At 45.5% G+C, this 12,170-nt stretch overlaps 1 protein-coding gene across 1 annotated transcript; it reads right to left on the bottom strand.

The window, feature by feature from the left end:
- Window positions 1-2,086: 2,086 nt before the first annotated feature.
- Window positions 2,087-11,177, bottom strand: LOC106556733 (uncharacterized). The gene is made up of 2 exons (XM_014075708.2): window positions 10,984-11,177; window positions 2,087-8,120 (listed from the first exon to the last, which is right to left on the bottom strand). Exon 2 carries the CDS (start codon window positions 8,107-8,109, stop codon window positions 6,658-6,660), a length of 1,452 nt encoding a protein of 483 aa, XP_013931183.2. The 5' UTR covers window positions 8,110-8,120; window positions 10,984-11,177; the 3' UTR covers window positions 2,087-6,657.
- Between the last annotated feature and the right edge of the window lie 993 nt (window positions 11,178-12,170).

The raw sequence follows: 12,170 nt of genomic DNA, 5'->3' as shown, positions 1-12,170 counted from the left end.
GGAGAATCAGCCCCAGAGTGGGATGGGAATGGAGATTTTGCAGTAGCCTTCCTCTGCCACGCTCACCAAGCCACACCCACCAAGCCACACCATGCCTACCATGCTATGCCCACAGGAATAGTAGTAAAAAAAATTGAATTTCACCCCTGGATTGTCTATATAAAATCTATTAAAGTAGTCCCTAAGAGAAGACACAAACTTGATGGTACAATTAATCTATTAATCATCTCACAGTCTCTATTGACAAAATATGATTAAAAAATTGATTCCCAACTTTGATGTGCAAGTACTCCTCAACTTACGACCACACAGTTGGGATCAGGGATTACTGTTGCTAATTAAGGTGGCGGTTAAATGAGTCATGCCTGATTTTACAGTCTTTTTTGCCATGTTTGTTAAATGAATCACGCTGCAAAATCCAGTTTCCCAGACTGACTTTGCTTGTTGGAAGACAGCTGGGAAGATTGGAAATGATGATCACATGACCCCAGGATGCTACAACTAGCATAAATACTTGCCAGTTACCAAGCACCCAAATTTTGATTACGTGACATAGTAACTGTGAACACTTGCTAACCAAATGGCTGTAATTTGAGGACTACTTGTACCTGTAGTAGGCACTGACTCTTCCCATAATAGTGACTATTTCTGCAGCTCAACGTATGGAAATAGTTTATGGAGCAGTGTTTCTCAACCATGGCAGCTTGAAGATCTACGGACTTCAACTCCCAGAATTCCCCTGCCAATCATGCTGCCTGAGGAATTCTGCTGGTTGAAATTCACGTATATTTAAGTTGCCAAGGTTGAGAAACAGTGCTTTAGAGTTCTACATAGCCAGACTATTTGTCACCTAAGTAAACCTTTTCTGAACTTGGTCTAATTTACCTCTATTCCCGGGGTGTCAAACTTGATTTCATTGAAGGCCGCATCAGGATTGTGTTTGATCTTGGGGGGCCAAGGTGGGCATTACCAGGGTGGGCGTGGCCACTTGGCATCACTCGTGTCGGGGGCACCTGTGGTGGCCCAAACGCTCTGCCAGTGAAAACATGCTCCCAAGCTCTGTTTTCAGTTGCCATGGCTTCCTGCAACCCTCTGCCAGTGAAAATGGAGCTTAGGAGGGCTTTCTGTGGCCCCCGCAAGCTCCATTTTCAGCTGCGACTGCATCCTGCAACCCTCTACCAGCGAAAACGGAGCTCGGGGCCAGTCCTTTGTTGTTTCCAGGGCTACCCCGCAGGCCAGATCTAAGCACCCCATGGGCCGGATCCTGCCTCCGGGCCTTGAGTTTGACACCCCTGCTCTATATTGTAGTGCCCAGAACTAGACACTATACACAAAATTGAGTCTGGCCGGGGCCGAGTATAATAACTTGCTGTGATTTGGACCTGTGTTCCCGTTAACACATCCCAGGGAAACTTCCGCCCATTTTAACAGTTACATTTCAGGTTCAGGTTGAATTTGTGGCCAATAAGGTCACTTGGATTCCTTTCACATGAACTCCTGTCAAGACAGCTGTCTCCCATCCTGCCCGTGGGCCTTATATTTCTCCTGTCTTGATTGTTGAACCGGTTTCTCCCTGCTAAATTTGCAAATATCTGTTTCAGCCCATTGTTCATGCCTATCTAGCTCTTTTTGAATCTTCTTTCATTTAAAGCAACCTTGGCAACTTTAAGAGTTGTGGTCTTTAAGACTTGTAGTATTGAAGAATAGAAGATGCCAGGGTTGGACAACTCTGATCTAGAAAATTAGCTGGACCTACTAATTGTGTATCATGTGCAAATGTGTAACCTCTACCCAATTTCCTCATTCATATTGATAAAAATGTTGAACAGCACAAGTACCAGCACAGAAGTGTGTGTCCCACAGTTCAATGTTTCCATCCAGGTTGTTGTAGACCCATTCATTAACACCTTTGTGATGCAGTCATTCATACCCTGAGTCCATTAACCAATGAATGAGCAGCCTTCTATCTATGGGAAGAGAGTCTTGAGGAATGCCACTGTAAACCGGTTTAATCTACACTTGGAAAGCCTTTTTTTCCCTTTTCTGGTTAGTCTGTAATCCCCAGATAAAAGACAAACACTCAAAATAAATTTCAAACAAACTTTATTGGCTACCATAAGAAACTGGAATACAGTAAATTTAAATTGGAAAAAAAAAATCCAAGTCTATAGGAATACAGACAGAAGAACAGTAAACATGAGATATAAACAAACTTGATTGATAAAACATATTAAAAAGAAAGTTTAAGAAAAAACTTATGTAGACAGAAGTTAAAAGATTTTCCCCACCCTCCCAATGGTACTTCCCTTCGGTTCAGCTGGCCAAGTTACAGAAAATTCTGATTAAGCTAACATCAGTTCGTTTTATACCTAGTATATTTTCAGAGGGGAAACCCCTTATTCTTTGTGAAGTTGACAAGGTTTAATTGTCACAGCTAACAGCATGCCTATTTTTTTTATATTTAAATTAGCAGACGTTGGGTTCATACATTGTGGCTAAGCCAGAGTTTTAACTGTCAATATTCTGTAGCTGCCTAGTTTGCACCCAATTCAAAGCCCAAGCAAACTGTATGATGATTCACTGCAGGAATGAAGAAACTTGACCTTCAGATGTTGCTGAAGTATAATCCCAGCATTACATACCACTGGTCCTACTGGTTGGGACTAACTATGGAAACCATCATTAATTGGAGGGCTTCCGTTTCCCCATCTTTAGGTAAACGTAATATATAAATCCACCCCACGTGTCTGTCTGTGTAATGTTAGCAAAAATCAGTTCTGCACCACCCCTAATATAAATCAATACAACTAAAATAAACGAACAGACTGTCCATTATTTGAAGCTACACATGGTTCTCATGTTGCACTTTTGCATTTAGCTTTTGCCAATTGAACTTAATCTTTATTTTTAAAGAAAAATATGGAAACACAAGCCAGCTTATGTTGAGAAAGAGATCAATAGCATTTGTGGAACTGTTTATTATGACACATCTATGGATTATATGTTTTATTTAGAGTAAGAGATTATATTCTGCACTGGTGTTACCCTTTGTTTTGTATATATATATATAGCTTTTATTTAAATTTTATAACTGTTTTCTGAATTTTGTTCCAAAGGTTGAGTTAGAATTGAAGAAGCTTCTGGATGAGAAGCGAAACAGCTCCAAGGAAAACCAAGAAAATCCAGTTGCCTTTCAGGAAAAAGTATCCTTGGGATATGCAATTAAATGTGAGATGGTCATCTATATCCAAGATTGCTCCTTAAAGCTATGTGAAATATGTGTCATCCAGTAAGAGGGAAACATTTTTATCAACTGTACATTTTCCACATCACATGGCCAAACTTTAACTCAGAACATCTTCTATGACATTGGTAAAAACCAACTTTTTTATATTCGCTCAAGAGGCACATTTTCAAATTAGCTGTTTCTTCAACCGGATATGGGCAAATACATCATTGATAAGTCTAGAACTGTGATGGTGAACCTATGACATGTGTGACTGATGTGGCACGCAGAGCCATCTCTTCGGGAACATGAGCTGTTGCCCGTTGCTCTTCCGGGTTCCAGTGCACCATCCTGCTAGTCTTTGTGCTTGCATGTGTGCCAGAAACTGGAAGAACAGGTGGCCGGTCCGTATGTGTATGCTGGAAACCGGAAGATCATCTTCCTGGTGCGCGCATGTGCAGAGGGTGGCTGCTCTTCCAGTTTCCAGCGCACATGTGCACCAGCCAGCTGGTCTTCACGCACGGATGCATGCCAGAAACCAGAAGACCAGGTGGCTGGTGCGCCTGCTCTTCCGGTTTCCGGCACACACATGCGCAGCAATGGGGCAGCGTTCTCCGATAAGGTGTTCTTCAAATACTTTGAGCTACTTGTCAGATTCTCTAGTCACAATTATCTTTAATGGTAGGAAATTCTGGGAGGTGCAATTCATCAAATATAAATAAGGCATTGAACGATCTTTTATCACAGCTTTCTTGGGTTTTGCCAAGGCTTATACATTCTCTCCCTACTTCCAACCCCATTTCTGCCCTTGGTCTTTAGTGATGTTTTTGTTACATTTGGGTAGTCCTTGTCGTGACCAGTTGCTTAGCAACCATTTGAAATTATCATGGACCCTCCAAAGCGTATTTAAGATTGGATTCAAAGGTCCAATGGTCACGTGACCTCAAGTCATGTGATCACACTTTGGCCCTCAGCATTTATGCATGCATTTATGCCCATTTGCAATATCCCATACTTGTGGGATAGTAATTTACAATTATTTTTTTATGGAAACTGACATCTACTTCTATTTTTTGGCAAATAAAGATGTCCACTGTGGACAATGGGTACACTTAACAACACTGGTGTTCCCTTAATGACTGCCGTAAAAAATGTTGTAAAATCATGTCAGCCACATGGTTGCCTCAAGTTATAATCGTCATGACATACAACAGAAATTCCAGGCTCCATTGTGGTCGTAAGTTGAGGACTACTTCTATAAGCAAGGCCACAAAAACCACTAGCTAAATTATTGGGAATTGATGCAACAAGGAAGAGTAATGCAGGTGGTATTGTTTTAGTAAGTTGTGTGAAACTGTCTATTATTTTATTGCGGTTTCCGAACCATGGTTTAAGACTGCACAATGTGTGAACCCAGTGTGCCATGGCTTAATCAACAAATTATTAAATAAAATTGCAGCTTAGAGAGATGTGTGAACCTAGGCACCATAGGTCAGGACATTGTTCAGAGCTTCCTTCTCTGACTTTAAAAAAAATGTAGGCATAAATGCAATATTCCATTTATCAGCCTTGCTTGCTGGTCTCCATGCAATTTCTTCATGGCCGACGGCAGGGGTCAGCAACCTGTGGCGCTAGAGCCGCATGTGGCTCTTTCATCCCTCTGCTGCGGCTCCGTGTCACTCAAAATATGCATCACAACCGCCAATGTGTGACACACGCTGGCATGCGATTTATTGAGCTTTTTAACCCCCCCATTAGGCCAACCATGGATAAATCCAAGAAAAGAAAAGTTTCATAAGAAAACAGAACATTTAATTCAGCTACTTATGCTAGTTTTGTGGCCATTCAAGAAATAGTCAGGCGTAGGAAGGGTTTTGTGACTCCCGGTGTTTTTTTTTCTGTGGTAAATGTGTCCAAATGGCTCTTTGAGTGTTTAAGTTTGCCGACTCCTGGTCTATGGCTATGGGGTGGGACATACAGCTGGAACAACTGACCGTTTTCACAATTGTTTTGTTAGCAGCTATCAAAATATAGGTATAGTCTCAAGTATAAGTATAGTCCCAAGCACATCTACTCACAATCAAGCCCAGATATGACTGCACTCAAAGTTGACTAAATCTGTTACTAGCATCCCATCTTCCCTTCAGGAAGAATTGTGAGTGAACGTTTGAGATTTCAGGCAAAAAAAAAAAAGGATTAATGAATAGAAGGAATACAATAAACACGAAGAGATCAGTGGTGAACCTCCAGGGAACAGCATAAACATTTCAGAAATATACTAGACACAACAAGCCTTTGCGTCATACTTGGTTTATGTTTTTAGATAGCTGGATTGAAATGCCTCAAGTTTTAATTAAATTCACCTTGAGATAAGACCCAAAGGAGAGAGGCCTTCACTGCACTTCTACAAAAACAAAAATCCACCAGAATTCTTTCTTTAGACAGATACAGCGACATACCTAGTTGAAAGGCTAAAGGTGGGGGCCTACACAGCTGCTCCATGAGAAATGAGGGGGAGAAATAAACAAAACTGCCCATATATCCCATGGGCATCCCTCTCTTTGTATGAGTGGTCGATCTATACAAAAAGATCATGGCTTATAAATTAAGTTAAATAATGTTATTAATGACTTAAAGCTTTATTCTACCCAACTAAAGCATTTTTATTATAGCAACAGGGTTTTTATTAAAAATACGCACACACAAACGTAGGAGAGACATTGTTAGAAGATAATAAACAAAAGAATGTTTCCGTGAAGCAGAAGACTGCGTTTAAAAGAACTGTGAGTGTTCAGTATATTCTTAAAAAGCCATGGCTTTCCACTGAGGGACAAAGCAAATAAACCCCTAGGTTGTATGGATTTCTTAAGAAACAGCCATGATGGATAAGAGATTATTTCTTTGCATTATTTTAAAGAAAACACTTTCCTACAATAAACACTAATTTCGGTTATAATTGTCTTGCTCCATTTGTCATTCCACGGCAACCCATATAACAGCAGCGTCATTTTTGCTTGCTTTCGCTTGCATCAATAAATATATTTCTGAAGGGGCTGCAACGTTACATCCGTTTTTGTACACTTCCCCTCCCACCTCTACGCTATACATTTTTAATCAAGAATTCTCAACAAACTATATTTCCAAGAGTTTCTTTGGGGAAGCAAAGCCAGCCCTTGTCAAAATGGCTTTTAATTTAAATAGGGCCGGCGAGACCACGCTGCGGGCGCAGACACTTCATTCCTCCTTGGATCAACCCATTCATCCTTCAATATGCACACTGGGGCGGGGGTGGGCGGGAGAGCCATGGATAGCATCTTGTTTGATCAAGCAAACTTTCCATGAAGGCTAATTAAAATGGGCAAGGGACTCCGGATCCTGTACACTATTTTGTTACTGGAAAGTAAGTGTTTCCCTTTTAGTTTTCTTGCCTCTCAGCTTCTGCATTCTGTCTTTATTTCACTCACATGGCCAGCCTGAGGAGTATCACCAAGGACGAACTGAGTAGAAGTTCCCAGGCTGGTCAGAGCCAGAGGCTCACTTGGGTCCAGCTTCTCTTCCTTGGCCCAAGGATGCTCAGGAGCTGGGGACACAACAGCTGTTCCTGGCTGGGATGACTCAGTTTCAGAAAAAGACGTTCCCAAGGTCCCGTCCTTCACATGGACTCTCTGATGGGACACAAGACGCGAGCTCCGGGCAAAACATTTCCCACAATCAGAGCAGGTATAAGGTTTCTCTCCAGTGTGGATCCTCTGGTGTGTGACCAAGTCAGCATTGATCCGAAAGCTCTTCCCGCAAATGTGACATTCGTAAGGCTTCTCCCCCGTGTGGATTCTCTGGTGCTTAATGAGGTCTGAGCTGTAGCTGAAGCTTTTCCCGCAGATGCCGCAGGGATACGGCCTTTCTCCGGTGTGGACCCTCTGGTGGCAGATGAGATGCGAACTCCGCTTAAAGCCTTTCCCACAATCGGGGCATTCGTAAGGTTTTTCTCCCGTGTGGTTCCGCTGATGGGTAACTAAGTCGTAATTGACCCGGAAGCTCTTCCCACAAATGGAGCACTCGTACGGTTTCTCGCCCGTGTGGACCCTCTGATGCCGAATGAGATGGGAGCAGTCGCGGAAACGCTTCCCGCAGATCCCACAAGGGTACGGTCTTTCTCCGGTGTGGACTCTCTGATGGGAAATGAGGTGGGAGCTGCGGGTGAAGCTCTTCCCGCAGTCAGAGCATATGTAAGGTTTCTCTCCGGTGTGACTCCTCTGGTGGTTGACCAGGTCGTAGTTGGACCGGAAGCTCTTCTCGCAGATAATGCACTCATAGGGCTTCTCCCCGGTATGGACTCTGCGGTGGGACATCAGCTGTGAGCTCTGGGAGAAGCCTTTCCCACACTCCAGACAGATGTAAGGTTTCTCTCCAGTGTGGACCTTTTGATGGGCCACCAGGTCTGAGCTGAAAAGGAAGCTCCTTCCACACTCGAGGCAAGAAAATGGCTTCTCTTCCGTGTGACTCTGCATGTGCGCCACCAAGTCAGCTTCCTGGTTGTAACCTTTTCCACAGACAGGGCAGGGGCGCGGTTTCTCCTGTTTGTGAACCCTCTGATGCTCCACGAGACAGGAACTCCCGTTAAAACATTCCCCGCAAACAGGGCAAATATACTGTGTCTGTGAGGGATAAACCTTCTCACTGTCAGAAGCGTCACCATTGACGGCGAGAGAATTACTCTCCTGGTAGTGCTTTGAGCTTCTCGGTTCTGTCTCGTTGGTTTCACCTCCTTCCGGTTCGACGTCTGGAGACCCATGACTCTGGCAGCTCTCAGACAGCATCCCATGCGGCTCTGCTGGCTTAGGGCCGCCCTGCTTGGAAGTACCCTCCTCTTCCTCATTCACCATCTTTTCAATGACTGGATGGAAATAGAATCCACATGAAAATTAGCCATATTACAGGTAGTCCCAAACGTGTGGCTTAGCAACTTTTTGAAGTTATGACGGATCTCCCTGGAGTTACTTACTAACCCAGTTTTCGAGTCCTAACGCCTGAACCGCGCCCCCCCCCCCCGGCCACATGATCACATTTTGAGCACTTGGCAGCTGGCCCACATTTATGGCCTTTTTTTGCAGGTTCCATAATCATGCATCATTTTCGGTGGATTTTGCCAGAAACTGGTGTTTATTTTTGGATTGCCTTTGGATATAATGGCTTCATTTTGGGCTCATTTAATTGGCATTCAATTAACAACCACTACAGAAAAGGTCATAAAATTGAGCATGGTCACAAAATGATCCACTTAATAAGCGAGCGTTAAGGGGACGTGCATGCTGCTCGCACAAATGGAGATGCACGCATATACACTTGCCAGCCACTCGTGCGGAACTATCTCCACTCCATCCCCCCCCCCCGCACCCACCGTCTGGTCCACAAAGCCAGAAATGTTGGGGAACTGTGAGTTAGAGTACAGGTAGTCCTCGACTTACAACAGTTCACTTAGTGACCGTCTGAAGTTACAATGGCACTGAAAAAAGTAATTTATGACCATCTTTCACACTTATGACCATTGCAGCCTCCCCAGGGTCACGTGATTTACATTCAGATGCTTGGCAACTGACTCACATTTATGACGGTTGCAGTAGGTCCCGGGGTCATGTGATCCCCTTTTGGAACCTTCTGACAAACAAAGTCAATGGGGAAGACAGAGGCACTTAACAACCATGCTATTAATTTAACAACTGCAGTGATTCAGTTAACAAATGTGACAAGAAAGGTTGTAAAATGGGAATGAAAGTCACTTAACAAATTTCTCACTTAACAACATGGGCTCAATGAGAGAGGGAGGGAGGGAGGGGGAGAGAGAAAGAGATGAGTGGCTATAAAGATATACATAGATACATACAAAGAGCATTTATATGTACCTATGGGTATATCTATCACCTTTTCTGTCTCTATTTCTGGAAAGCTGCAAATGATAGATAATGGAGAATACACAAAAAGTGACCTTTAGCTACAAAGGGTAAATCAGGGTTAAAATGTTGGGGGCCAGTGCTTGCTGACCTTGGTTTTCTTCCTGCAAGTATTTCATTAACCAACCAGGACAATTGACGTAAGGGAGTGGAGTTTCCTAACCAGTTTCTGACTGGGATACCTGGCTTGGTTTGGCTGCATCGTTTCATCTAAAACAGTGTTTTTCAACATGCTGGCAGGGGAATCCTGGGAGTTGAAGTCCATACATTTTCAAGTTGCCACATAATGACAAAGATGGTTTTAAAAAAAACGATTCCAACGATTCCTGCCTGCCTATTGTGCTAGTTCTCCCTTCTCTAGATTCTAAGTAGAAGGAGGGGGAAATGTGGTTCAGGTTGTTCTTTTGCTTTTTAAATTTTCGTCTGCTTCTTTAAATCATTTGTACAGCTACAAGGTTACCTAGATATTTAGAATTTAGAATTTAGAATTTATTAAAATTTATAGGCCGCCCTTTTCCCTGAGGGGACTCAGGGCGGCTCACAATCACAAGGGAGGGAAGTGCAACATCAAAAACAAAACAAAATGTGAACAAAGAAAAAATAGTAAAACACAACTTTCGTTCAACAATCAAACACTCGGGCGGGTGAATTAGGAACCTATCCCCAGGCCTGCTGGGAGAGCCAGATCTTGAGGGCTGCGCGGAAGGTCTGGACGGTGGTGAGGGTACGGATCTCAGCGGGGAGATCGTTCCACAGGGTCGGAGCTGCAACAGAAAAGGCTCTCCTCCGTGTGGTCGCCAGTCGGCATTGACTGGCAGATGGGATTCGGAGGAGGCCCAGTCTGTGCGATCGAATTGGTCGAAGGGAGGTAATCGGCAGGAGGCGGTCTCTCAAGTACCCAGATCCACTACCATGGAGTGCTTTAAAGGTGGTCATCAGTACCCTGAAGCGCACCCGGAGACCAACAGGTAGCCAGTGCAGCTCGCGGAGGACAGGTGTAACGTGGGCGAACCGCGGTGCGCCCACTATCACTCGCGCGGCTGCATTCTGGACTAACTGTAGTCGCCGGATGCACTTCAAGGGCAACCCCATGTAGAGCCCATTGCAGTATTCCAGCCTAGAGATCACAAGGGCTCGAGTGACTGTTGTGAGAGCCTCCCGGTCTAGGTAGGGCCGCAACTGGCGGACCAGGCGAACCTGGGCAAATGCCCCCCTGGTCACAGCTGACAGCTGGTGGTCAAAAGTCAGCTGTGGGTCCAGGAGGACTCCTAAGTTGCGGAGATATGCAATGAAAGGGCTGCGGGAGGAAAACCAAGTGCAGCCAACAGCAAGAGGCCAACGGGATTCTTTGCTACTATATGTAATGGACCATCGGGGTTTTTACAGCCCGGATCGCGCAGGCAGGCTTACCTTAACTAGGTAAGTTGCTAACTAGGGAAGCGCAAACCATTTTTCCTTGCATTGATTCAGATAAAACGCTTTACGCTGACCTTTCGGAAAGGAGGGAGGGAGATCCACTGATCGGGAGAGGAAAATAGCAGAATCTCCTTTGTGCAATAGTGTTTAATCCTGCGGGCAGCCCACAAGAAAACAATAGCGGCCTAGATCAGCAGACGGCAGCCACCCAAGCCCTGTCGGAGCATTAGGCGAAAGCACGGAGGATCTTGCGACACTCGGTCCCGCTTTCCCTCCGGCGATTCCCCAGGAAGAAATAGAGCGGGACTGAGACCCACTGCCGAGCAGCCTTCCAAGCCCGGTGACCGCACGAGAGGCCCAGCTGAAGCTTCCCCCACGTCCCGGTTAACTTACCAGGCTCGAGCGAGAGACCCGATGCAAGCAGGACGGATCCGCCAGCAGAGTGTGGCGCCCGGAGCACCCGCGGAGGGGAAGCACCGGCGCCAGAGCAAACCCGGGCACTGCAAGCAGCAGATCGGGCACAATCGGAGGAGGAGGCTGCACAGGGATTACTGCCTGGCCGCCGAGGCTGGACTTCCCAAGGCAAGGCTGAGCTCCCGGCCGCTTCAGCCAATCCACGCCTGGTTGAGAGGCTGAGTCAGGCACAGGAAGCTGCGCCACGGAAAGGCTTCTGCGCGCAAGAGGCGGCCTCCGCCGGGCTAGCGCAGCAGGCGGAGACCCCTGGCGGCCCTGCGGAAAAGAGCGGCGAGGCGGCCGCTCCACCCTTCCCTGGCACCAGAGGTGGGGAAGAGGACCCGAGTCTCCCTGCGATCGTGGGCAAGGTTTATTCGGTCTCCTGGTTTGACGTGCGGGAAGACAGCAAAAGTCAACATTGGTTCGATTTTTTTTTTTAGCCTGCCGTTAGTCGCCAGCTTCTCCCTCGTGTTGAAATGGGACTTTGCCACTAGAGTATGATAGTTCTTAAGAAACCCATTTTGATTTTTTTTTTTAAGTAAATGATGCCCATTTCCCAGTTCTGGGATATCGGCCCTGGAATGGATTCAAGATACGGGTCTGCATGCCGCACATCACAATTAGGTAATGGTAAAGGTTCCCCTCACACATATGTGCTAGTCGTTCCTGACTAGGGGGCGATGCTCATCTCCGTTTCAAAGCCAAAGAGCCAGCGCTGTCCGAAGACGTCTCCGTGGTCATGTGGCTGGCATGACTAAAGCCAAAGAGACACGGAACTCTGTTAACTTCCCACCAAAGGTGGTTCCTATTTTTTCTACTTGCATTTTTACGTGCTTTAGAACTGCTAGATTGGCAGAAGCTGGGACAAGTAACGGAGCTAACTCAGTTAGGTGACGCTAGGGATTCGAACCACTGAACTGCCGACCTTTCTGATGGACAAGCTCAATGTCTTAGTCACTGACACGTAAATGTCTAGGGGGGATCAAGGAGGTTGATTTAAGCTCGCTCCCCCACATCCCAGTAAATTTGAAATAAGTCACATGGGAACATACTGTCTGATGCCTGAAAGTTATTAAAGCCCAACCTCCAAGCTGCCATCCCAGAAAATTCACATGTGGGCGGATCTG

This window comes from Thamnophis sirtalis, unplaced genomic scaffold (assembly GCF_051295495.1).
Source record: "Thamnophis sirtalis isolate CommonGarterSnake01/CBP01778 unplaced genomic scaffold, rThaSir2_p1.2 scaffold_3, whole genome shotgun sequence".
Lineage (NCBI taxonomy): Eukaryota > Metazoa > Chordata > Lepidosauria > Squamata > Natricidae > Thamnophis > Thamnophis sirtalis.
Note: the sequence above shows the minus strand (reverse complement) of the source record. Positions and strands in the feature narration are given on the sequence as shown.

Coding starts and splice junctions, on each gene's coding strand:
- LOC106556733 (XM_014075708.2), bottom strand. CDS start 8,109: ATGGTGAATGAGGAAGAGGAGGGTACTTCCAAGCAGGGCGGCCCTAAG.